The 27,267-nt window shown below is 41.7% G+C and overlaps 1 protein-coding gene across 3 annotated transcripts; it reads right to left on the minus strand.

The window, feature by feature from the left end:
• Window positions 1-1,817: 1,817 nt before the first annotated feature.
• gnb1l (guanine nucleotide binding protein (G protein), beta polypeptide 1-like) lies at window positions 1,818-27,267 on the minus strand. 3 transcript variants are annotated; one of them, XM_075468330.1, is made up of 7 exons: window positions 27,198-27,267; window positions 21,013-21,183; window positions 20,628-20,753; window positions 20,308-20,470; window positions 16,727-16,819; window positions 10,848-11,063; window positions 1,818-4,071 (listed from the first exon to the last, which is right to left on the minus strand). In XM_075468330.1, exons 2-7 carry the CDS (start codon window positions 21,120-21,122, stop codon window positions 3,793-3,795), a joined length of 987 nt encoding a protein of 328 aa, XP_075324445.1. In that variant the 5' UTR covers window positions 21,123-21,183; window positions 27,198-27,267; the 3' UTR covers window positions 1,818-3,792. The 3 variants fall into 3 exon arrangements, with proteins under 3 accessions (XP_075324445.1, XP_075324447.1, XP_075324448.1); XM_075468332.1 differs by having other exon boundaries at window positions 27,232-27,266; XM_075468333.1 differs by lacking the exon at window positions 27,198-27,267 and adding an exon at window positions 26,890-27,107.

Below are 27,267 nucleotides of genomic sequence, written 5' to 3' on the forward strand. Positions count from 1 at the left end.
GAGGGTAACGAGGGAGGAGTGGGGGGGGAGTAGGGTCAAGAGGATACATTCGGACTAATCATAGGTTTCACAATAGAGAGGACACATCAACGAGACTGTTGGTTACATGTGGTAGGTTATTCAGTGAAACCGCCATAAATAAGGAAGACTGTGACCTCATGTGAGGGAACACTTGGAAACAGCCAGCAGTTAGCCTATTTCCAGGAAACTCGACAAATCAAGTGCGTGGTATCTCCTCAGCAATAGCACAAATCATTATAGAGCTTCCAGTTGTTTTGGTGATCCACACTGCTTTTTAAAGCAAAATAAAAGGTCAAAGAAGCCAAACACGTTGATAAGCTTCAATCTTCAATTGTCGGGTATCCGCTGTGAGAGGTCTGTTAGTTTAGAGTGAGGACAGTGAGAAAAAACACGGAGTAGCCTAAATAAACGTCTTTAAATGCACAAAACAGCAATACAATATCAAAATATTCAACTTAAATGTTAGTAGGCCAAATTTAGTGCTAGGCCTATATTAACCAAACTGAGCTGAAATTAGACTATGCCCCGTCTTTTTGATAGTGAATTGGTACCCGCTAAGCAAGCAGCATTTTGCTGGTTTTACTTGTCAGGATTGAGCTCATGCGAAACATCACTATCACATAATTGCCACGTAATACATTTGTAGTCGGTTGACTAAATAAACAATGAAGAACTTTATCTGGGACGATCTTAAATTGCAATCTGGAACACTATATGAATATGTGTAAAAATTAAACAGCAAAACCATACTAAAAAAAAAAGCAAGCTGTCAAATCGATGTGAAAGTATGATCAGAACTGTGCACGTGCAGAATTCTCGTGAAATATAGTACTTGAGCACATGCACTAAATGTGCCATCTAGCTCCAACCCGCATAGTTGTCTAAGAGTAGCCTAATGAAAATGTGGTGCATGCTCAGACATACTCTAAATAAATGTGTGTCAGTGGTGTATGAATTAGTCTAGGCAGAGCCGACACTGAAGCCCTCATTTGGAGCAAGCAGCGGAAAATAGGGGAAATTGCGCCTACTGGAGAAATTATAATGAACTGCACATCTGTGTAACTAAATATAATGGGTATAGGCCCTCATTTGGAAATCACAAACACGCACATTGTATTTTAGCACTTTTGTAAAATGCACTTAAATAGGCACCGTCATGCTACCAACAGTTTTATCCATTTGACACACAATACAAACCACTGATAGTCAAGTTATACTGCGGAATAGTTTATATGGCCAGATGTCTATTGCTCCATGTCACTGAGGTATGAAGAGGTTGGGCATGGATGATAAAGTGACCTGTAAGATCACCTGACACTCAGCTGGATCATGTGTTGTGACAGGCCTATCAGGGCTCTGATGCATTAGCCTCAGCTCGGTGTATATCTCTGCTACCGAGCCTCCTGTAGCATCTGTGGACAGTTATTAAAAACAAACCAGGTATGCCAACTCGAGTTCCTCCCCTAAACAAGAGAAAAGAATTTTGAGGCTGGACTCCGGAAAACGTGTTTCACATATTTCCCCTGATGGCCTCTTAACCTGCACAAAAACATGCTTCAGTTTTTGGTGCGCACAAGGTTACTGATGGATATTTTATGTGGAACATCCTAAGGCATCAACAGCACACAAATAAGAGCTTCAGTATGTTTGTATTAACATATGTATGAAACAAATTAAACCAACTCAGTCATTAGGGGAAATGTTGGGTTAGGCTTATACAGAAAGGGTTATTTTCTTAAAGCTGTTCCTTTTCCCCTCATTTGGGTTTTCTAAATAATCAAATCCAGTGTGACGTCTTAGCTGGTAATATAACCCATGAAAATAACTGAGGGCTTAAGGAGAGACAGCATTAACTATACACACTTGCAGACCCGTGCAACCTACCGGATTATGTCCCATCCCAAAGCCAAGATGACCTCTGACCTTAAAGGCCAGGGAAGACACACGTTAGGTGATAAGTGAAGCACAAGAGCTATTGTGCAGACAGTCCCCCTGCCCATTTATTGACTTCCTAAATGATCCATTATGAGGTGATTTACTCATAAGAGTTTTTTTCTTTCTTTTTTTTTTTTGAGGACGGCGAGTTGCTGTCTGCCCCATTCAGGAGACATCTGCACCAATGGAGCCATTATTTGATTTATCAGAGAATAGACGGAAGCTGGCCCACACCATCTCGAGTGTTTGTTCAAAGCCAACAGGAGTTAGGAAGCTATTATGAATTGAAGACGTCAACAAAGGGGTCAGGGACAAAAGGTATGGATGGACCTCTGCGGAGAACATGGTAAACAAGTTGCCAAATTTGCCACCTTACAAAGAAATAAGAAAAAGGATCTTCTGGGGTACATTTTTAAAAGGACCTCACAGAGTTTTCAGCAAGTTTCTCAGACAAAAAGAATTGAACAATAACAATTTTTAAAACAAGAAAAAAAAAATCCTCCAAAAGTGCAGCTACACACTTTTTTTTCCTATGACAGTAGCACCACCACAGCAAAGCAGCTTGTCTGGCAAATGACCTCGTCTTTCCTCTGCTCCCCCATTATTCCAGGCCATTATGCTCATCTGGCTCTTTGATTTCTCAGGCCTTTCCTGTACAGCATGATGAGCTTCTATAACAGGGATCATCCCAGGAGACAAAGTCTTTATGAAGTAGAACCTTGTGTGTCTGCAGCTTTGGCCCCTGCCCTCTCAGCACGGTGTTGTAACGCATGAGCTCCCATGCTGCTCGTTGACTCAGATATTATTAGAGACAGTGAACAGGAAAAAAAAACACCTTATTATTATTATTATTATTATCTCTGGGCCTTTTTGACAAATATTTTCCTGAAAAAGCATCTGTATTTGGCATAGCAAATATGAAGGAATTTTAAACCACATCTTATTTTATTTAAAAATTCCTCAGCATGACAGGTCAGTGTCATAATAAAGGTTTTCCTCTCCTCTCTTTCTTGCAAAGAAAGCTTATTTATCACAAAAATCAGCTCATAAGATCATGCTAAGCTGGAAGAGCAACTGCTGATCAGCACATCCACTAAATCAACACCTCTCTGTTCTCCATGTCCCTTCCGTGATTAACCTTGTTTGACAAATACAGCTCGGGTCAGGCTAGAGGGCCTGCGTGTTAAGCTAAAAGCTGCTAGAATAACAACACGGGATTACAAAGCTGCTCAGGTGTGTCATATACCTCAAATTCAAGTCCAGTGAAGCAAATCACCCATCAGACGAGTCACTGTGATCATCGGCAGAGTCACCGAGCATGGCGCTAGGATTTAGAAAATAGTAGGCTGAAGAAGTCCTCTCCGGCTTAATCAACTGAAATCATTTCAGCAGGTTCAATAGAAATGGACATAGTTGCTATAGTTGTTACACTGACATGCAACAAAATTATTCAATGCCGTGGCTCGGTAATGCAGCTCAATGTTTTGTAACCAGATAGATTTCCTGCATTAACAGTCTACTCGTTTATCACTTTCAAATGTCTCCAAGAGACAAATAAATTCAAGTAAAAATCTGTTATAATGCATTTAGTACGAAAATATAAACATTGAGAACAGGGATCATGCATCAACATATTCCAGTGTAACTTAGAAACTGTATAATTTTGTTAAATCTGGTAAATAAAAAATGCTACTCCCATAACTTCTTCACATCCAGAGGATAGAATTATTTTAGCATCTTTTTTAAAACTGACCAACTATTAATGTTTTTGCTCTGTGACAGATGGCAGTTTATGTCTCGATCAAAAGTCTGTACAGCCTCCCAGAGTTCCGACACTCAGCCCGTGTCAGCTCCTTCGTTGTATATCGACCACAGGCTGATCCGCTGGTCCTTTGATCCGGCGGCCAGCAGTCTTTGTCTGGGGTCCTGATGGTCAGAAAAGGACACGCTGAGCACCATGTCCGTGTGGTACTGAAGTACTGCCAGCGGCCGCAGCTTCTTCCAGCCAAATATCCGTACTCGGTGGTCCCAGCCCGCTGATGCCAGAAGCTTACCATCCTTCCTGATACACAGCCGAGAAACCCCGGGGTTGACCAGCATCACACAGTCCTGGAGCTGTAAAACCACACAGATGGTCATTTTCTGAGAAAACAAAACAACACCTACGGCTGATGCAAATAAAGAGACAAAAAGAGAGAAAAAAAAAAAAAAGGATTAGTAAGTGGCAAAGATGTTGGAAACTGTGGCCAACACAAACATGCAAAAAGAGATTCTATCAGCTGATCTGATGACGGAGGTCCAAGTGTGAGGCTGGAGGTCTGTTGAACCTGGCCCGAAACTCCTGGGACTCAATCATCGGCCATAAAACATTACGGCACGAGAGTCGTCAGTAAATCTCTCCGAGTCCCATTATTTGGTTTGGAGTTAGTACGACAGGGCACTGAGTTACCTGTGTGACAGTTTGCAAGAAAAAGAGAGAACATCTTGCTGAAATGCTTGTTTGCAGAGACCGTGTTGCTTTAGTCATCTCTGATGAATTACATTCACACTGAAAGGTCTGGTCAGCGGGCAAAGCGCTCCGATAAATACACTGTTGTAACGTTTGCCTGCTAAAGATTAGCCACAGCCCCCTCTCCCTGTGATCTACGGTGTCCCAAGGACTGTATAAATCTCTCTAAAGGGGCAACATTCTGACATATTATAACGAATGGCGGCTAAGATCACTATCTAAAGGGCCTGCTGCGCTGGGCATTCCAGGGGAGCAAACGTGCTTTTCCTGCAGGATGGGAATCTCGGCTGGATCGCTAGATGGGCCACAAACATCTGGATATGGGAGCTGAAATCAAACTGGACAGCGTAAAATTGACTTCATAAGTTGTGTCTAGGGAGACTAATGGCTTTGGATGGGAGAAGATGTTGGGAGAATCTATGTCTCGGTCTCCTGTTTTGGGCAGGAACCATCTACAAGCTGCATGTGGAAGATATAAGCCAGGTACTCATAGCCCAAGTGGATAAAGTGGAATGCAAGGGAGATGAAAAGCAGGGAGGAATGTCATTGATCATAACACACACACACACACACACACACACAAAGCTAAGCTCTGAATAGTCAGTGATGTGTTTTCCCATTTTTTGTTATTGTTAATCAAACCATCATCACTGGCATTACTAGAGTGTAACAGTGTGTGCCTGCTTTGACCAAACAAGCCAGATAAACAGATCCAAAGAAAACTAGGGGGTGAAAGATTATTTGGAGCTTTGTTATTACCTCAAGTATTTGGTATGCCCCTACCTCTCTCCATCTGGTTTGCATTAGAAGCCTGATAATGATGGGTTTAAGTGTCTGTTTGTGTTTGTTTTGCTTCCCATAGTTTGTGTCAGGAAAAGGCATTTGTTTCAGTTAGGGGTCAATTGCAAGCAGTAAATGGCTAATGATGCAGTAATGGTCATTCAGCAACGCTGCTCAGTTAATTGTTTTTACTTTCTTTCTGAGAAAGTGGAGAGGAAAAAAAAGGTTGTCCTGTGCCATCATTTAAAATGAAAGATGCTCAGTTGCCGCTACGCTGGTTCCTAAGCTGCCAGTGATCAGTGTTTATTTTGGGATTTCTTCTGTCGCCGGTGCTCGAGGGCAACATCACTAAAACAGTCACTTCATTAATGAGCAGTGAATAAACAAAAAAGTTATAACGGATTATTGTAAGATTGAGCTGTTGTGAGAAAATAAAAAATAAAAATAAAATAAAAAGGACTTGTGCGCTGCCTTCTTTTACAGAAAGCCAATGTTGGAATACTGGAGAAAAATGAGTACACGCCGCAGTCTACCAGCATGTACAAACACTCCAGCACAGTTCTGGCATAATTCTGCATTTTTAAAGGACACATATGTGATATTTTGAACATTAATAAAGCAACAAACTGCAATTTGCTTTAATAAGAGGAGTAATGGTGAGTGCAGCTGTTCTCCTCCTGTCTGATGTAAATCCAGCTGCTGTGCTGTCCCAGTCCCTGTTGTTTCTAACTTCCACATTTCCCTCCACTGAATTGCTCTTATATTTTGGCAGGAAACCACCCAAAAAGACAGGAATCAGAACAGAGCTCTTACTGTCCTGGTTTCTGTTGAGATAGCGAGATCTACAAGCCACTTAATGGCTCAAAGTCATGTTTCATTTTTGATTAAGCACCGTTTGTGCTGGACTGAGATCTTCCTGCTTTACTGCAACACCTATTCACTAAGGTCGTATCTTGCATTTTTAAAGGTTGGTTTTGATTTCTAGACAGAAAACAAGCTTCCTGAAAACTTCAATCCACTGCTTTGAAGGAAATGGGAAGGCTGGGTCGGGCTCTTTTTTTTTGCTCTCCAGCTTTTATTTATCCCCTAAAAACTCATCCATGTTCCCTAAAAGTGTGCAAGTTTTAGACATAAGAATAAAAAAATAAAAAACTCTCCAGGCCCTAAAACAGTTTGGGTTTGATTTTACACCTTTATCATCTTTCAGTGAGGAATCACAAACTAATGGCAAGGAATTGTAACTTGGCCCTTCCCATATCTTAACACACCAACGTTAACACTGTTTACCCTGCCTCCTCCAAGCTGTCCACTTCTAATGATGGGGAATAATCAAGCCGTACATGTTTGAACCAGAGAGCAATCCCCAAGAAGAGGACACTAAATTATACAAGGTAGCATACAAGTGGAAGCATCAGAACGGTAATGTATTCACTTTCTATTGCTTTGATAAAATATTAGAAATGCACCACTTAATGGCCAAAAGCAGCAGCCCCAAGCTCCTCGCTTGAACTCGCTTCTACTGTCTTTTAAACCTATTTTGTGCAAACATACAAGTGCAAATCAGCTCTACAGCCACACTCAGCAACTTCCCAGGACTGGTTCTTTCACACTTCTTCATAGAGCATAAGGACTGCTGAGGTGGTATTCTGCAGATTCAAAGCTGAAATCAACCACCGTACAGATGGCTGACTTCACTCATGATAGGTGTTGAAACGCATACAAAGACAAGTTAAAAAAAGTTACAAACCTTTTATTGGAGGGGGACTTCAATCAAATGCAAATGTTTGCTTCTTTTCTTTCATTTGCTTTTCTTGTACAACTTTGCTTTTTTTTTTTTATATAAATATGGAGTGTTGGTCCAACGACTAAAAGCCTTTGTGAAATGAGCTGTCATAGACTAAAAGCCTAATGAATTAAGAAAATTATTTTTAATATTAAAAAAATATTAATATATAAAAAATATTTCTATCCATTCTCCATTCATGTGTTGTGTTCATGGTCACAGGGGGGCTGTGGGCTCATAAAATCACATCAACAAAATTACAACAACAAATCTTTTTTCTTCTTAAAAAGAGAAATATTATTTTGTAAATCTACATCCTCCAGCAGAAACATCGATTCTCTTGCTGCCTGGCCTCAGCCCAGCTGAATGAATATTTTGAAACACAGTTACTTCCAGTGCTGCCATTAACCAGGTCTCAGTCTGCAAATAAGTCCATGAGCAGGAGGGTAGGGAGTTAAGGCTCATTTTATTTTACACCCCATTTTTCTTCCTCCTTAATGTCTCATAAAATGTAACATTCATCTTTGGGCTCCAGCTTTCTTTTTATGAATACTGCTTCATTGTCTGTGCTACACACACACACGAACATCAGATTTTGCTGTGCGAATGCCTGCTTTCTCAGCTGTCGGGAGGATACCAGCTCTACTCAGCAGCTGGAGCAAGCAGACTTTCTGTGGTTCTACAACAGATCTGACACAAAGCCACATTTGGCAGGTTTCAATCAAGCTTTCCTCCACTTTTCTCCCCATCTTTCCCCTCCGCCTTGGCACAAGCCTTGCTGTTCACGCTGATCCACTGATATATCCCGTCATCGCTCACTCACTGGAGCCGAGCAGCTGGAAGGCTTTTCGCAGGTATTTCTGACACACCCTGTCCCTGAGTCACACACAGCAGCGGGGAGATTAGAGCCTTTTGTCACCTTGCCTGTTAGAGCTTGGCTCTGGCAGACAGGATATGGATGTGTCAAACAGGTGAGCAGTTCAATTAAAAAAAAGAGAGAGGAAGGGTGAAGGTGATTGATTAAAAAAAATAATGATTTTTTTTTTTTTTTTTTTTTTAATTTGCTGCTCATACATCGGGTGAAAACACTTAGATTGAATATGATCTGACCCAATAGTGAGGTCAAATCGTAACTAGTTGACAAGAATTTTTATTTTCATAAGGAAACCACACAGATGACTATTGGGAGGGGGGCAGTGGGAATATTTTAGCATCACAATGAATATGATGAGCAGAGCTTCCACCTGTAAAGAACTGTCATCAGTCACTGAAACAGCTTGCTGTCAGTCATGCTTGATTTACACTGCTAATCTTCCTCTGTCTATACCTGCTTTCTCTTCCTGCAGGCCACAACCTCTGTTTTTTTTCTCTCCTGAAGAAACCCGTCACTACACTTGTCAATGCATTTGAGCTGCCTTCTGAATATGTTCATCTGGCTTAACAGCTTGTAAACCCCAACACCCACGCCCTCATGGTCTCACCCTGACGCATTCCAAAAAATGCACGCTGCAAGGAAAGCACAAAAAAGTGCCAGAGATGATGCCTCATTACAATGAAACAATCTCGGGCCAGTCGGGTCATACAGCAGATAAGGGCCTCTCGGAGCCATGTGTAATACATTAACCCCCATTCCTGCGGCTATGTGTCTTTATCTGGCCTTGATAAGCTCACTTCACAGCCCTTCAGCTTCACTGGATCATAACTGCACTGTGTCACATTCAGTTTCCCCTCAATTTCACAAAAAGTATCAATCTGCCTTGCCAGCCGGTTCCACTGCGCTGGACTGTATCGCAGAGGTAATTTGTGGGAAGCGAGATGCTGTGGCACTTACAGCCTCCTCAGCCTTTATTGCAGCCTCCCACTGTGAACTACTGTTCCCCTTACTGCAGATGTGTTTTTTGTTTGGTTAAGGGGCCTCCAAGGTTTTGATATTTTTATTACCTCTCACGGGTCGTCCGTCAGAACCCAGGGCCCGGGTCCGCCACCCGGCAGGTCCCCCCCTCCGCCCCTTTACTCCGGCCACACAAAAATACTTTTGTGGGAAGAACTGAGGATAGCTGTCTGGACGTCACACTGAGCTGCACTTCAGAATAATTTAAAAGCCCCTGCTGGATCCTTTCCCTCTTCTTGTGCTTTTTTCCTGTCATCCTCATGCTGGATTACATGCTGAATCAATATTTTGTTGCTCAAGCAAAATAAACCAAATTACCCCTCTCCTCCTGTTTATGGTATATTGAATGAAATCCTTCGTAGTGTTTGTCTAGACACATATTCAGGGTGAGAAAATGGTGCTTTGCAAATATTTCTAATTCAAGCATTCATTTGTAAAAGGTCCTGGAAAGAATAATAGCCCTTCACTGTGCAGCAGTGTACTATATCAGCCGAAGGTTCCCCTTGGCTCTGATTCATGGAGGTTGACTGAAAAATGGGAGCATTCCCTTTTGCTCATGAAATCAAGGAAAAATATAGCTTCAAATGAGGCGTTAAGTCTCTGAAGCATTGGCTGTTATGTGAAATGAATTATGGCACAAAGCTGATATGATCTCTTTAAGTGTGGCAGGGGCTTTAGAGTATAACTTGGATTGTTTACAAGATATATATACATATATACATATATATATATATATATATATATATGTGTGTGTGTGAAGATGTATACACTGTATTTTAAGGTAAGTTTACATCTTATCGGTCTAAAGAACAGGAGTAATGATGCATTGGATACTTTTTTGAACTGCTAAATTAATAGAAGGTACAAATGTGTTTTCATATTTTTCACAAATAAAATAAGTAAGCATACTTGTTCAGAACAATAACCACTGGTATTCTGAACATAGTAACAAGGTCTATTGTGTGACTGAGCATCAGTGTGTATGTGGGTGGTTTGACTCTGGAGTGACAGCCCCAGCTCGGCTCCTGGCCCCTAGCCCTGCCAACACTGTGTAACCAGCAGCTGATTTATGGCCCCAGGAGCCCCGCTGAGCCTCTTCCTCTTTGGCCCCTCATGTTGTCCGAGCAAGTCTGGCGAAAGGCAACACTCCTCTCCTTCCATCACCTCCATTAGCTTTTATTCTATTTCACAGGATTTAGTTGATCACTGTGCAACTATCAGCGAGCAGGTAGGTGTGTTCGGGGCTGAAAACATGGACATGTGATGTGAGTAACCAACGCGTTTGTATGGCACCACAGCGGTGCTTCTGTCCCAGCGAACACTTCGAATTCCTACAACTAATTTGGAAAAACTGGTATCATTTGATACTGAAGAAAAAAAGAAAAGGACAAAAAACAAAGGATAAAATACACAGGGAGTCTGTTGTCACACTTAAAGTTGCGATTTACAGTGCATGAGAAGGCAGCCAATAAGTAGCAGAGAAGTAAGGGTAATCAATCAATAGTCAAAATAGCTAGCTCAAACTACCAGTTTGAACAGGTATCTATGAGTTTGGATTAACAGTTAAAAAGCCAGCATGATATATTAGAAAGTGGCAAGAGGGCTGGAAATAATGGATCTATGGAGCAGTTGAAGAGTAATGTAAAAATGCTTGAAATAAACAGTTGAATCACATAAATGGAAATCATTAGAAAACAATGGCACAAATATGTCTCTGCAACCGAAACACAAACATGACCAAATTAGCTTCGACACTGACTATTCGACTTCTGAAAAAATATCGACTGATGTTTTGGGCCTTTGTTGGAATGTCGGGGCCTCTGTTTTATTTTAAAAGAGACTTTTTGGTCATCTCGGCCACACAAGCCAGTGTGGATGACCTGCATTTAAAAAAAATGCTCGAATGGACAAGACCCGAGCCTGCTGACCTGCAAGTTGTTCTGGTCGTCCAGCATCCAGGAGGAGAGTTTCTTCTCAGAGGAGCCTGATATGCCCCTCAGGCGCTTGGGGTCAAAGGTCAGGCACATGATAGGCTCAAGGTGGACTTTGACTTGGCTGAGCTTGGACCTCTGGGTTACGTCCCACAGCAACAGGGAACCGTCCTCGTATCCAGCCAACAGGAGAGGTCCGGGGCCCGAGTCTGGCTGGAGAACAGGGGGCATGATAAGAGAAAGAAGGAGGGGCAGGAAGATGAGAAGAGGCGAGACAAAGAGTAATGAGAGTTAGGATGTGAGGTGAGAGCTGTGTAGTAAAAACCACAGAAACCGCTGCGTGGTGCTGGAAGCTGAGAGGAGCAGAGGTTATCATCCTGGAAGCTCCCGCTGAAACTCCGTGGGCTCCATTTGTCAGCCTGTTGCTCCCTCTTTCCAGCCAGCCATTACACCACACCTCACTTTGCTCCTCATCTGTATTTCTGAGCCACAGACCTCGCAGACAGGTCACAGAGCAAAATCCTGCTTTTCTAATAGCAATGCGGTTTTATTTCAAATCTTGTATTTCAATTAATTATACTCTGCTGTGACTCGTTTGGTATTTACTTTATTTTGTTTATGTAATAATTTGGTTTTATTGTGCAGACCTGCAACATTTTAGTTCAAGGATTAGTCATATCAGTTCCAAAAAGACAGTGAAAATAAATCATTCCATCAATCATTTTCCAATGAGCAACTTCACACTGCCTTTTTTCTAAAAAAAACAAAAAAAAAAAACATCTTTAAATGATATGAATATAGCCGCTGTCATGTCATGACAAATAACCTCAATTAATCACTTAACGTATGCAAATTTTCTGTGATGTACTGATCATGTGTGCAGTTGCACTCCTTAAGTTCTATACACGTTTTGCAAGCTCATTAGTTAAAAAAAGCTCAACTGCAAGAACAACTTTATAGACTCTGGCTTCATCACTAAACGATGAGGATGCAGCAAGAGTGTTTATTACTGGAGAGTGAGGAGCACAAACAGTCAGACACAACGTCCAGGATCCAGGTCTGAGCACAAAATGCAGACGAAAGAGCAAATTGCATCAAATTTAAAAAGACTGAGAAAGAGTCGTTCCCCTCTCAGTAACCGCAGATTTTACGCGTGTTTGACCGAACGGGTGCAGAAGCTGTGCCGTGCCGGGCTGAGCCTGTAAATCGTTCCCCTGAATGAGAAAATAAAAATTAGCTGATAAAAGGCAGGGGCTCCATACATCTTTGCCCTGCTGGAGGTGAGAGGGACTGAAGGAAAGAAAGAATAGAGGGACAGACACTTGATGAGATTTAACCATCGTCCTGCTTTCTTGAAGTCCCCATGTACAAATATACCAAAAACACAATGCCACCTTCTGGCTTAAACACACCCCTAAAAATACACAAATGACTGGTGCGTGATCCAGGCAATAATTTAAACTTAAAAGACGAACCACTCGCCATCAGAACACTCATTTCAGAAGATCCAGGAATATACAAATAAGCCTTTGTGTACTGACTGCAGCTTTTGTTTTAAACTGACATCAAGCATCCAGGAGAAGCACAGTGCCATGCAGAAGCTAGGAGGGAAAGAAATTTTTTCCATATGTGCGAGGAGGCCATGTCTACCATTTTTCATCCATGTTCAGGTCCTCTCCTCTGTTAACGCTCTATATTTCTCTTCTTCAAGCTTTATACAAATTATAGACAGAGTCGTGTATTCCTTCCAAACACATCAGCGAGGACGAACACTGAGGGATTATGAAAACAAATAAAAACAAGTGAAAATCAGTGGCCCCTGCTTGCCGGCAGGGACCAGGCTAAGCGTTCCAGGCTTGGGGCCCACCGTTTCACTTAAGTGAAGGACCTCCTTGATTGATGATGTCATGGGTCGGAGGTCGGGGAACCCTGGGTAGACACCTAATTCATTATATCCTCCGCAGGCTTTTCTACAAGAGGGCTCTCTGCAGGAGTGGGGCTGGGGCACTGGAAGGAGATTCATCACTGAGGAACAGCTGGAAAGACAGACGGCTGAAAGCTGGTAGGACCAGAAGAAGACGGACCGAAGGAGGATACCGTGTGCCCACTTGAGAGTCAACTAGTTTGGGTCAAATTTTTCGTCAAACTGATCTTGTCCCAAGTTTTCGTGACTGTATTTAAGTAGATTACATATAGTGTACCAGTCAAAGGTTTGGACAAATTTACCCATTTATTATGAACGAGTAAATGTGTCCAGATCATTGCCATTATTTGCAGCAAACTCACTCACGCTGTTGGTTTGCTCACCATCGTGCAGTTAGGATTATGAGCAGTTTTGTGGGCAGTTCACTGCAAGTCTTACTGTTGTAAAAAGCACACATTTTGTGAGGAGATTAAAAATCCTTTAAAATTAAGAACAAAGATGTAAACCGTAGAGGCACTATCAGAATAAATTGAGAAAACGTAATAATAACCGTTTCAAAGTTCAACCCTTTTAGGCTGCGACTACATTTTTATCGTTTCCAGTTTCTCACTTTACCCATTTAAGATGTGATTTATTAATGCAAAAATAGTCAAAGAAAAAAAAAAAATGCTCACAGCTTCCAAAGGCCCAAAGTGTGATCATCAATTTTTTTAGCCTCAACCACCATTTAAAATATTAGTTTAATTGTCGTACAAAAGAAGCTGCAAATCCAGAAAATTCATCAATGGGAAATATGTTTTCTGTTGTGCTACTAACCACTTAATTGAGTAGCTATTTTGTTACATTTTTTTTGTTCCATACAAAGCCAATTTTTCCTGTGGTAGAATTTAACCACTTCAGATATAGTTGACGTTATCCACAAGAGTGTTTAGATTAGACTTTCTTGACTGCAGACACTTTAAGGCCAGTAGTTTACTGGAAACCTGAAACGGAGCTAGAGGTAACTCTCCTACAACATTATTTTGTATGCAACATACTTTCTCTAACAAGCTGTTTGGGACATCCCGATCGAACAGTAAAACCTCTGCTTTGAACTACCACAAAAGAAACCAAATATTGCAAATATAATAAAGTGAAATCCGACACAGTACAAACAAGATATCTCAGGATTGCAAACAGATCTCTGTTCTGGGAGAGTTTTTCTAACGTTTGGAGAGCAACAGCCGCAGTTTCCTAAAATGTTTCAGTTTCACATCAAGAACTAACTGGGTTAATTAATGCATTTTTGCTTGTTTGTTTGCCATGTCTGCTGCATTTTCAGAGACAGACTCAAGAAGCATGAGAAGCTATTGTCAAAATCTGAATTACAAATTTTAACAAACAAAACGATGCTTATGTTAAGGATGCTTTTGAGTTTATGGCAAGCTGGTAGGAAATAAAGACAAAAAAAACCCCCAAAAATTGGCTTTAAATTGTTCAAAAGCAACATTTGAGTCATGCAGAATAAATATTCAGTGGTGTTCGCAAGGCACAAACCCTAAAAAATAAAAACTTTATATTGCTTCATATGCAAAAAAAGGCTTTTGAAAAAATAAATGTGAGAAGTTATTTTTCTCGAGATATTCACAGTGATATTTTGGCTAAAAGAAATCCTGGTAGAGGCTTGAAAAAAAAAAAAAACTGAAATTTGTAAATCCCATCAGCTTCCATAGAATAATATCTAGGCTCAATGATTTTTCAAAGGTAAAAATACCCCACGGAAAACAGTTTTTCATTAGATGTTCTAAGAAAAGACAAGAAGGTGTTGGAAGGAAAATGTGGATCAAACATACCTAAACCTTTGCCCAATACTTCAGTCTCACAGATGGGAATTTATTTCATGTGATTTCCAAGTAAAAAAAAAAAAAAAAAGCTAATTCGCAACAGAGAAGCTACAACTGATTGGAGAGAAATACATGTGTTCAGGGAGATGCATGAACAACCATCAGACCTGCAGCTTGTTCGTCGATGTGGCCGCTACAGGCCTCAGGCAGGCGCCGCTTCAACATAAGGAACCAATCGCTTCCTTCGGTTGTCGTCCTGGTCCCACCATGATGTCATGTCCATGAGGCAGCAAGGTGATGAGCTGAGAGTGATGGATATCTGTATAGGAACATTTCCTTTTCCCGGCCAGCCTCTGTTCACATTAAAAGCCTTGCACATAATACATCACTACTGTCCCCCCGGCCAAGCTCGAAATCCTCACACAGGTCAAACCCACATGTGGAGGCACTTTCTTCTGCCTCGCGCACTCTACTGTTCACTGCTTCACAGCCGATCGGACCAGGATGAATCAGATAACCGTCTTTGACACACTTTAGAAACAGTATATCCCAGCACTGAACTAAGGGCTGGGTGGGATTTTTCTGAAAGTGAAAAGAACGTGCTTTTAACACTGCATTTAATCATTTCCATAAACTGCTGCGGAGAAGTTTTCAAGCCCGACGATAAATCTGCTGGCGAGTCCATCTTTGAAATATAGGAGGTTAATCACTTCTCGTCTCCACAATGGGAAGAAAAGAGAGTGATGGTGAGTGGAACGACAGAGAGAAGAGATAATTGTTGGTGGCTTCTTCCTGGAGTGTGTGATAGAGAGATGTGGTGGAGAAAGAGGATGGCTGTGTCAGCTGTTGCCTCCTGCAGTGTCGGGTTAAGGAAGAACTTCCCCTTCTGACTGACAGAATGTGCGTTAGAGAATGAAATAAGGGATTGTACATCTTCAGTGCCTGAATAAAATGAAAGAGTTTCACCTCTCATCAAAAAGGCTTTGTTAATTAGTCGTCTCCTTTTCTAGCACTAGGGATCACTGTGACCCAGATGACAGAGAATCTACACCAACATGAGACTCTACACATTTACAAATGCAGTTTTCAGTCTTTTCCCAGTGCCTGGACCTACAGTAACTCTGTCAGTGGAACAGATGAGTAGGCCTCTGCCTTAAAAGGAATCACTCTGCAATGATTTATAATCACCTGTGCCTTTCGGCTTTGAAGTCATACAGATGCCTGTAGTCTATTACGTTGATATTATATCATTTATAATGATAGAATTGATCATTATGTTTCCTGGCACTCAACGCTGAGCAAGCATTGGTTCATAAATCAGATGATGAAAGGTGGGTGCAGCAATAAATTCAGCAAAAGAAAAAGAAGGAAAACACACAATGTCAGCAGGCTCTGAGACTCTAACTTGTCTACATTTATCTGTAAAAACATCCCAAAATCAGAGTCTCATCTTTGGCTTTTATATTTGACGTATCAAACTAACCTTGGTTAGTGTAACAGGTACAGAGGATTGAACGTGTGCAAGCCAGCAGCTTTCCTAACCCTGGGTTCAACATGATAAGCTGTGTTTTGATACCTGTAGCCTAGTAAACCGAACAACCCATAAAGTGAAAAAACCCATTCAGTCCATGCCCATAGCCCCAAACCCAAAGAGTTAATTATTACCCATGAAAATAATTACAGGGTCTCGTTAATGGGTGGAAAATAAAACGATTGACAACATTTACAAAACAGAAAGCTAACTTTTAGCCCAGATCAGATTGGATATACAGCTGCAGGCTGATATATGGCGGTGAACCATCGGCCCTTCCAAACGCTCTAATTACAGTGTTGGGACTTGCTGCCAGCTGAGAAGAAACTTATGGAAAAATGGCAGGGGATGAATTGTCAGGCTGGAAGTCACATGCCGCCTCTCACGTGTGACTTTTTGTTTACTTTCCTATTGTTGAATTTTGCCAGGAGAAGCTGCCCAATCAGACTAAAGCAGATAAATACAAAAAGAATACCTTTGAAATAGGAAAGGATAAAGTGTACAATCTGTTTGCTATTAAAAACCTGTTTAGGGATAAGGTTAAAAGCGAAGGTACCAGATTTTTAATTACGACACTTGAGGCATGCCTGCTACTTACCTGCCACAGTTTGATGCACATGACCATTCCCAGCTTTGCCTCCGGTACCAGGGTGCAGACTGGGGTCTTACTGGGCAGCTCGATAATCTTAATCTGCAGAGAACAGATGAAAAAATGATCTCACTGCAGTTTAAATATACTGTGGCAGCACTAGCTTCTCTGATAGACAACTCAAACAGGTGAATTACCTTACAAGTGTGCTTAGATACTATACAAGACTTGAGATTTTGTGAGGATAAAAACTCAACAAAGTCAACAGACTTCACTCAGAATGAAACATGGAAAATTCTGTGGCAATCCATCTGAGTTGTTAAGATATTTCACTTTGAACCAAAAAAAAGGGGACAAGCCTCATGATTGGGACAAAATTACATGTTTGTGTAAACTGCTGCTCTATGCAAGGTATAACACTGTCTATAACACTGTAGGTCTTCAAGCTTTTTGCCAAGTCATGACCTACCGGTCTTCTGAATTCAAATAACAAGGGCTCAAGATGAATCTGTTATTATATTTTCTGACCTCTGTGGCTCAGTGTGCCTTCAGCCCTCAGTACAGTGCCATCAATCAGTGCAGAGCAGCTGCCACACTGTCTATAATCAATCCCACTAAAGCCTGACCCTAAGACATGAGTGGTCTTTTCCCGCACACATTGGCACTGATTCTGATAAAACTCCAGCGACTAATGAAGCCAGTGATAAAGCGTGTGCCTCTCTGCGTGCATGTGTGTGGAGCCACATCTCTACCAAAAGTAATTCCTTCGACTTCCTCCGTACTGATGATCCGTATATTCATCCTCATTAGGCCTCAAATTAAACACCCCTTTAAGGGAGGGATCTGTATTTTAGCACTAGGCCACATCTGTCCTGCATGTTTACCTTTGCGTGCCTGACAAAGAGGGCTTTTAAGGAATTCTCTGTGCCTCAGGTGATCACTGTTCCTGTGTGGCATCAAACTGCCCATAAATACAACTCCCACACTATTAATTAATGTTTCTGCCACAGACGCAATCTGCTGGCAGGAATCTCACTGTGAGCAGTAAACAGTAAAACCACCTATAATAGGAAACCGTTTGCTTTCTGTGTCACATTCTTAAATTATTGACTTGTTTTTTTGCCTATGGCGCAATATCGTGCCTTTGTGCATGCTCTCTGGCATGTGCCTAAGTATTGTTTCTTGAGGGAATTCATTTGTGTGGGTGTTTTACTTGCAGATGCATGATAAGCATCTGTCCTGCCCAGTTATGTCTGTGGAATAGGGTGGAGAGCCTAAATGACAAAATTGGATGGGGCATGTTTTGGTCTGTCTTTTATAGGCTCGTAGGTGTGCTTCTGTCTGTGTCTGTTGGGACAATGGCATTATTGAGGTGCTGGGAGTCACAGGCGCCCTGGTGCCTGGCTCGCTGGACCGGGGTTAGCAGCGCTGGTTTTCCTGGATCAGGTGACAGCTCTGTCTCTTTCAAGTGTGGCTCCTCCACAGCGCAGCAAGTAACATGAATCTGGAGGCAATAAAAGATGGCTGAATAGCTGGCTGCCCTCTCCTCATCCAACCTCAAATCAAAGACACTGGCTCCTCACAAAACAATACAAGCTTGTTGGTGATGAGATTAACTACGAGACAGACAAAAGTGTGATTTTATTCTGATGAACAGCCAGGACCAGGAGTTATTCTTCTTCACCATCAGCCCAGGAGGATTAAAAATGTAAACAGCCATGTATTATTACTGGGACTGTTTAATCAGTCAATATATTGCTTTTTTCTTCTTCTTCATTTTTTTTTTTTTTTTTTTTTTTTTTTTTTTATAAATAGAAGCATGAACAAGCTCGTTAGTTACCCTCTGAAAGGCACAATTAAGCATGTTTTCTTAGGCTCTTTTAGAGCAGTTAGACATTTTGAACAAAAGCACAAATGACAAAGCATGGCCGAAATGAACTGACATTTAGCTGGTGGTCCATATTAATTTCCTGTCTTTCCAATATGCACCCTGACTCATTACATGAATGCTGGGTTATTAATGATACCACTCGGATTATTGTTTGACACTAACTGGCTTGCAAACTACACATTCATATATCAATCTGATTTGAGACACATTCCCTGACGATACCGAACTGGATTCATGACACTTCTGGAGCAAAGATCACTGCAGAACATGGAGAGAGATTTATGGATGCGAAAATCCATAAATATGTAAACCAGGTAAAGGCGAGTCTGGTCAGATTCACAAGGGTTACTTTAGATTTGAGTCAGACTGTTTAGCTCAAGCGCACCTCTCACCTGCTGATAAATAGAAAGCTTAGCTCCTGCTGAACACATGTACCGATGGAAGCTTTGGATGCATTTTGGCAAACAGCACCCAACCCAAACTGTTCAGGGCTTGTTTTTCCTTCCAGAAGTTAAGATTATTATTTCAGTCCTGTTACATTTCCAGTTCTCAGAGTTAAGTCAGCTGAAGTGTGTCGCTCAACCTGAGCCTACAGCAAAACCAGGAAGTGCGCCTCAGTGGCACAAACTCAAAATCTGTCCATATTGCACATTTCTGTGGGGTTTTGGGTGCATTCATACGTGTGTTAGAACATAACTTTTGTGAAAAGGTCAGACACGATCGTTTCATTGCTTTTTTCTTGTCATTCTGGAGCTACTCAACCACTGCAGCTGCCAGCTGGAGCTGTCTCCTCTCAGCTGTATCCCACTGTGCTCGTCAGCTCCATTCACTTAAACTCTGTTACTGTTACACCTTTCGACGGGGTTTTACGTGCTTTTATTTCTGCCTAAGAGCATAACTGCAGTCAAACGAGAGAGGAATGTTTTATCGCTCTGATTTAACTGCTTTCTTGTGACAACCTGAGCTCTTTCTCCTCATTCATTCTGAGGCTCCAGAAATGATCCAGAGGCTCCAGAAATGATTGTCTGCTGTGTTTACGAACGGTAACGACTCTTGCTGCAGTACAACTTGCAGTTAACAGGTTTTATGTGCTATTGTGGTTAATAAACCTGAGATGATGGAGACAGAAAGGCGGAAATAAAACACTGCGAATACTGTTCACTACTGGGAATACTGTTCACTACTGCAAGCCCTAGTCAAAGGTTCAAGGTAGTCTCAAAAGCATCAAACGCACAACTTCCCTACTAGGGCCATTTGTGGGGCTTAAGTTCCTCCTCCGGAACTCTTTTCAGCCCCTGGTTTCTGTGCTCGAAATGGAAAGGGTCAAGGAAAGGACCCCCTAAAGACCTTGGTTCCTGGAAAAGACTCTGGCAGTGGAAATGCAACTTTTGTTCTGAAGGGTTACTGGTTAATTTCCCATGTTTGGAACGAAAAAGAAAAACATTTATATCAAGATTAGCAAACAACATCAGCTTAAATTTGGTCTTCACACAAATTCTTGTTGAATCAAACAGATCCATAATGGGGAATGGGCAATTTTGATAAAAGCTTGGCTTGAAAAGAAACCTTCCTTTTCATATAAGTAAGGTATTCCTTATCTAAACATAACATTTCATTTTAAAGGTTGCAGAGGTTTGAAGCCGAAACCAACATGGCCTGGTAACTGGCAGATGGACTGTTTTCCCTGCTGGTATCTTACCTCTTCTGTCTGTTGGCCAGCAAAGGCCAGCAGGTAGTTTGTAGGGCCCGTCTCCAACAAAGAGCACTGACAGAACCCAACACTGCCCGTCCACAGAGACTCCACCAGCTCACTGCGTCCCTCTTTCAGATCCCACAAACAGACCTGCATGTCGCGTCCCTGACTGCGCCGTCAACAGAGAGAACGTTAAAGGACAATGGTTGCCGTTAATAACCATACAAGCACATCATATTTAAAACTAGGAATTTTGTGGTAAACAATATTTAATACACAAATAACAGTTCATATTCAGAAGTAGCAGGTTGGAGAATGCGATTTACCTGATGAGGGTACCTGTCGACTGCAGTGTGCTGACCCAGATGACTGAACTTCCAGAGTGACACTCGACAGTCCTCTCAGCCCTCCTGCTGTTCAGGTCCCAGATATGGATGGCACCCTTTGAAGACCTGCAAAACCGCAGAAGTGGTATTTTAAAGGCCCCTTGTTGTACCATACAGTATATACAACATTTCATTTAACGTTGCTGTTCTAACAGCTGCATGTATAAGCCAACTTTAAAAATTGTTAAACTGAGAGGCTGCTTGCAGCCTACTTATCAGACATGATAAAACAAACCTGTTTACATGCTTGTGACGCTAATAGAAGAACTTACTTTGTAAAATTTTTAATGTTTGAAGAAGAAAAAAAAGCCAAGATATGACTGACCCAGAAAACAGGAGGGGGGTGTTGTCTCCATGACAGCTGAAGTGGAGGGTGTTAAGGGGGGCACCAGCCCCCCTCAGAGTGTAAATCGGGGCTGGAGCAGGAGGAGACATCGTCCCAATCACGCAATTGATGTGTGGATGTAATGAGGCTGTAAACCTGTGCCTTCACATGCTGGAATCAAGTAATAAGGAAATTAGTAACCCAATCCTATTTTTGCACAAACACTGAGCAGAGACAATTTAAGAAGAGTCCCCTTTTGCCTCGAGTCCTTTCTGCTCCACACAGCTGAAAAAAATGCCTTTTCATGCACTGCCTTTCCTCTACTGTGAGGAGCTACAAACCCTGTGGCGCTCCTGCTTTCAGCCAATGCAATAACACCCCTTTTTCTCAATACATCATAAATCACAACCCTTGGCAACTTAATTACTGCAAACAGATAGAGATTCAGGCTTGTCACTCCTTTTGTGATCAACAGCTGTCCCAAAAGCGGTGTAACAACTCTGGCTTTTATGTCGTTTGTAGGCCACGTAAATGAGGAAGCCATACCGACCACAGGCGTGCTGCAAGGAAATGATGCCTCAACTAAACGAAGAGCAGTAAAATTCACACGTGATTAACTCTTAGTGATAACATTTTCATTTCTGATAGAATTTCACTCATCAGATGTCCTAATCCCATGTTAACCAGTTAATTCAACCTAATTCTGCCAATAGTCAGCATGTTTCTAAGGATTTTTTTCAAACAAAAAAGCAGTTCAATTCAAAATGCTGAAAGATAGCTTCCTTATATGAAAATGTGCTGCCACAATATTCAGTTCAGTATGTTTAACAGCAGTCCTGAGCAAAGGCTTAGATCTTAGAAAGAAAAAAAACCCACAACATTAGGGGGTTTGTTCTAAATTAATCTGAGAACAAAAATAGCCAAAGCATACAGACAGGATCATAGATAACAACCAAAAGAGCCCTGTAACAGATGGTGTGCCCCCCACAGAGCCCACACTTCAACATCATGGAGTCAATGTGGGATTATTGAGAGAAATAAACTATGGAGACGTCCGAAACCAACTGTAGTACTTCAGCAAGTTCTCAAAGGTGCTTGGAACCTGAGAAACAGTGTGTTCAGCGCACCTCGGAGGCTGCTGCATCACATATGTACGTACTGCAATCTGGTGGAACATGAGTATGCCTGTAAACATCTAGAAAGCACTTCAGATCCTAAACTGGTGACTAAAATTTATACAAAGCATAATTTTTAAAGGTACTTACAAGGACCTAAAATTCCTACGACTTTCATATGTGGTAATCAAAAAACAGAATTCCCCCCTCAGGCTCACTAACCCTCATTCACTCTTCCCCCCTTTCACCTCCTTTACTTTTACTTATCATAACCCTTGCTCCCTGCAATCAGCAGAAACTGAAACTGGAGCCCTAAGCATTCTGAAGCAGCTCATTTCAGGAGGTTAGTGGTTAAATTGTCCATGTGAACCTATGAAGCGGAGAGACAGGGAACCCTGGCCAGCCTGCCTAATTAAGCAAGCAGAACTGCAGTCCGTCTGTGTCCAAAGGACAGAGTGAGCACACAGGGTTTAATATGACACAATGTGAATACACAAGGCATGTTTGAAATGTTTTTCCACACTTTCTTCAGAAAAATCAGCACCAACATTCACTTTAAGTTGAAAATATCTATCTATCTATCTATATATATATATATATATATATATATATATATATATATACGCACATCTGCTTTCAGAGTTGTACAAAACATACAACTGATTTGGAAATTGACAGTAAGGGATTACAGCTTTCTCTGAACCAACAAGAAAGCCTTCCACCAACAACTGTACAAACTTGTTTTTGTGTGGAATAAAAACAGTGTTTTTGTGAGGGTCTATCAGTTAAGCTGCTCCTCCTTTGAATGGGTGGGTAAGGCTGCATTCCAGAGCGTCCTGCGCCTGTGTATGACAGGGAAAGGCTCACCCCGATAACAGGTGGATTAAGCATCTCTTATTGTAATCTTGCAGCAACCTTGCATGGAGCTGTGAGTCACAGACACAGAAGCCTGCCAGTTTTTAATTGTCTAAAGACAAAGGGCTGCAAAGTTCGCTGTCAATCAAAATCGACAGCCCAGACCAGTGATGGAGACCACACTGTGCAGGGCTCTAGGACCGGAAAACCAAACTTATACCTTAAATATGGAATATAATGGCCACTTTCTCTAGCCGCTACTTCCTCGGTGGTGTGTTCCCTCTGTTTTCCAGGCGTCAGCATTTCTAGTCTCTGAATTGCTCCCAACAATGGGCCTGTTGTTGTGGCTGCGAGTGAGTCACCCACAAACCCAAACACAAACATGAAGGCAGCTCAGGAAAGGAGACACAGATACTGTAAACAAACAAAACGGTGGCAGGATGTCACTCAAATCTACTCACAAGGAGGCGGTCAAGCAAACACTCAGGTTGTCATTTGTCAGACTAGTACTTTTCATCATAAATCACACATCGAGTAAATGCAAACGTACTTTCCCAGTCCAGCTGTAGCAGACTGGGAAAGTTGCCTCCAAGAAGTTAACAAGTCAAACCAGATCTCTACAAAATTTGCTGCGTCTGTTTTAATAAACACTAAGAAGAAGCCGTCATTAAACAATTGAGCAGCAGATAAAGGCCCAGGCAGGTCACTAAAGGTCTCTGTCCCACTCACTCTTCCCATTAAACATGTCCACATAAAACAACCTCCAATTGTCAGAGCAGAGTAACTAACAGAGCCTGATTAAACCAGAGTGTCATGGACGAGTCATAATAAATCAGGCTGAATGATTAATAAACCCGAGTTGGATACGGGAGCTAGTGGGAAGAGGCAAGAGAGGAGGGCTGAGGCTCCTGCTGGCCCCTAAACAGATAAGACAGCTCTGAGTAATCTGACTCTAAGTCTGTGGATAATGGCAGTTTGTCTCTTCTTGGGCCGTCTGTCCACACCTACTGGGTAATTAGGCCTAATTATGAGAGAAAAGTCCGCTTCCCCTTCATGTTATTAAATAAGAGCCAGCCTCGTCTGCCAAGGATCTCTCAACAGCAGCAAGGAGCTGGCGACCTTCAGATCAAACACAGCCACTATCTGTGCCCCCTTATGCCCCCTTGACTGCAGCACCCGCTCCCCTCATCAGCATCGCTGCGCATATGAGGGCTTAAGAAGGGAGGGGATGGAGAGTGTATTCTTATTGATATGGGGCATCAAAGTTTCTCTTCCCTTTTGTTTTGGTTTTTTTGAGTAGCAGAGGAGGGGAGGGGGATTCCGTTCACATTCCTCACAGTGCTGGTATCATGTGATCGTCAGCTACCCAACCGAGCTGCCCCCTTGTCAAATTGTGCCATTCATAAATAAGAGCAGGGAGGGAGGGATCGGCTGATCACAAGGGTGTATTATAGAAGCTTTATAATGCTCCAGCTTCACAGGAGCCATTGTGGAGGCATGGGATCCCAAGATCCCCTCCTCCAATATCATGTCTCATCAAATATGAGATCTGAGCTGCATGATGAAAACCCAAAGTAGATTACACATAACTCAAATGCTCTGTTCTAGATATGACTTTCAATGAAACGCCAACAAGTATGACCTATCAAAACCTTTTTATTTTCTCCTGCATCTGGGCCGAGCGGATTTAAAATGAGATCCCAAACCCATCTCTGGCTTCTACATCATACATCAGCAATTAGTCAATCTGTTGTTTATCAAAGTCAATGGTCTTATCTGCGGCTTCCCCTGCTTTTCACCGTCTGGCCATGATGGCATTTCCACCTCTCTGGCTGGACGGTGGGTGGTGAGCTGGGTGGATGACCATTAGTCAGCCTTTCAGCCCTAACCCTCCCCCATCTAATACTGGTTCCTCTGAGGAGGAAACTAATGTGCCAAATAGAGAGCAGAGTCCATTATAAAAGTCCAGTTAGAAAAACAGCAAAGGAAGTAGCGAGGAAGACACACGCCCTTTATTGTGTCTTGGTGGGGGTATCTAGACTGGATAAACAGCCCAGTGTAAGATAGAGGCTGAAGTCAGACACAAGTGCACCAACACCCACTGTCAGTCACAGATCCAATGAGCGGGAAGAGGTAGCATTGTTCACGTGAATGGCGTGAATGCTAAGCAGGGGCCATTGCAGATAAGCGCTCAATGCCTTGTGGGTGTCATTGAAGCAGGCACTGATGGAGCACCGTGTCAGAGGGTCCTGATTTAGGAGGTTCTGACTGTGGTCAACGGGTACCAGGAGGCTTATCTGTTTGCATTATCACCCATTTCCTCCGTGAGGTCGTTTACCTGGGCACTACAGGACAAAGGGACACAAGAGGGTTGACAGCTCAAGTGTCATCATACATTTTGGGTGTGATGGCCTTTGGACATGTGGGGATTTCGCTGTCAATACAGCAAAGACATGAACACAAGTAAATGTTTATTGTGCTGTAATCTCAAAAAGACATGATGCAACAGAATGCCGGAAAAAAAAAAAAGTTTGTCAAACTGCACACCCAAAATGTTTCAGCTGTCAGTCCTGTTTGGTGTGTTAAGAGCGACTGTATGCGGGGACTAAGCAAAGAACAATGAAAGGTTTGACAGAGGGATAACGATTTGTACATAAAGAACTGTTTCCAACTCGTGCTTTCCTGTTAAATGTAACAAGTTACACAATGTCCAACTTTACTACACCTGTCTCAGCTGTGCGTCCGCATTTTAGCACAGAAGATACTATGTGCCGATGTCAGATCTCTAAAGATCAAATTCACTGCCAAAATGCACCAGAGTGCGTTCCATCAAGGATGTGGGATCCTTTCAACTGGCAAGCTTAATAAGAAGAGTTTTAAAAACTAATATTAATGAGATAATCAAAATTTCCATCAAGACTTAATTCTGCCTAAAAACAAAACTAAAAAACAGATAAACAAGTGCACGTAAGGGCCTTATTCATTAATATTATGTGAGGATAGGAACAAAAAAATTGTGATTTGGTTCATTTCAATAATTAACTGAAAATGAATGCTTTATTTAACTATATTTCATCTTTTTAGTGGTCAATTAAATCAAATAAGTGCATAAAACAGACAATCATAAGCATAACATATTTTAACGACTTTGACAGAAAGAGTATTTTAAAATTCAAATAATTAACAAAGTAAGCTTGAGCAGGATCAATTTTGAAAGAAGATCAGTCAGATCAAATGTTTCATTCATCATCCATAGCCCTTTTAATAACTTTCTCGACTTCTTTTTTAGAGTATTTGACCTATAACGTGACATTTTTGTCACTACATACACAGTGCCCTCCATAATATTTGGGACAAAGTCCCATTTTTCTTTGAGTTGCCCTTCAGCTCCTTATTGTAAAATTCTAAATCAAACAACCCAGACCTGAATTGAAAGTCATCTTCATTCATTTCGGTTCCAACATGTAAAAATGACATCGCTTTTTTCATACATTATGGAGGGCACTGTATTTATCTCACCTAATGATCAATTTTCCAATACATTTTGTATCTCCTGAGATTCCTCTCGCACCCATTTCTTACTCATTTAAAGCTGCATTACTCTGCATTTCAGCATTTTAGTAGTTTGATTAGCGTGCAATACACAGAGCCATATCATCCACACGTTTCTTCAAGTAATCAGCGGTCAGCACAACTCTATCCCTGAGTGAACCTTTCTTGAGTGCCCTGAAAGACATGTATTCTGTTATGAATAGCAAAATGTCTCTTCTGCAGCACTACGTTTGAATATGGGGCTTAAAACGTATACAAGGAATATATTTGCGGGGAGTATAGCTGAAATTTGGGGATGAGCAAGACAGTAGATTGTAAAATAGCCAATATTTACAACAGAGTTTGGTATGCTAACCTGTTCACGCCACTGTGCAGGACATTACCTCATCTCATGGCGTTTACTGACGTTCTGAATCGAAAAGATAAATATAACTTAGGATTTAAAGTGCAAACGCATTTGCTCAGCCACATTAACTACACTCCTAATGAGCATTTGCTTGAAAGTCCTCGTGAAGCTGTAGACAAGCAAGCTAACGTAAGCAGTTACCAACGGCTTCTTTTCAAAACAATATGCACACTTTATTGCTATATGACAGACGTTTAATCTGCATACTGGTACTCTAAGAAAATAGAAGACACTTAAAACAAATCTTCACAAAATACCATGTCAGTGAGACACCGTAGATTTCCAATTTACCAGGGAAACTGGACGTGTGAGGCAGTCAGATCACGC

The sequence above is a fragment of the Odontesthes bonariensis genome, chromosome 6 (assembly GCF_027942865.1).
Source record: "Odontesthes bonariensis isolate fOdoBon6 chromosome 6, fOdoBon6.hap1, whole genome shotgun sequence".
Classification (NCBI taxonomy): Eukaryota; Metazoa; Chordata; class Actinopteri; order Atheriniformes; family Atherinopsidae; genus Odontesthes; species Odontesthes bonariensis.

Bases quoted from the DNA above. Each gene is read 5' to 3' on its own strand.
- gnb1l (XM_075468330.1), bottom strand. From the start codon at position 21,122: ATGTCTCCTCCTGCTCCAGCCCCGATTTACACTCTGAGGGGGGCTGGT. The intron at 20,471-20,627 runs GTAAATCGCATT...TTGACGGCGCAG, and splicing joins TCGACAGGTACCCTCATCAG to TCAGGGACGCGACATGCAGG. The intron at 11,064-16,726 runs GTAAGTAGCAGG...CCTGTTCTCCAG, and splicing joins TGTGCATCAAACTGTGGCAG to CCAGACTCGGGCCCCGGACC.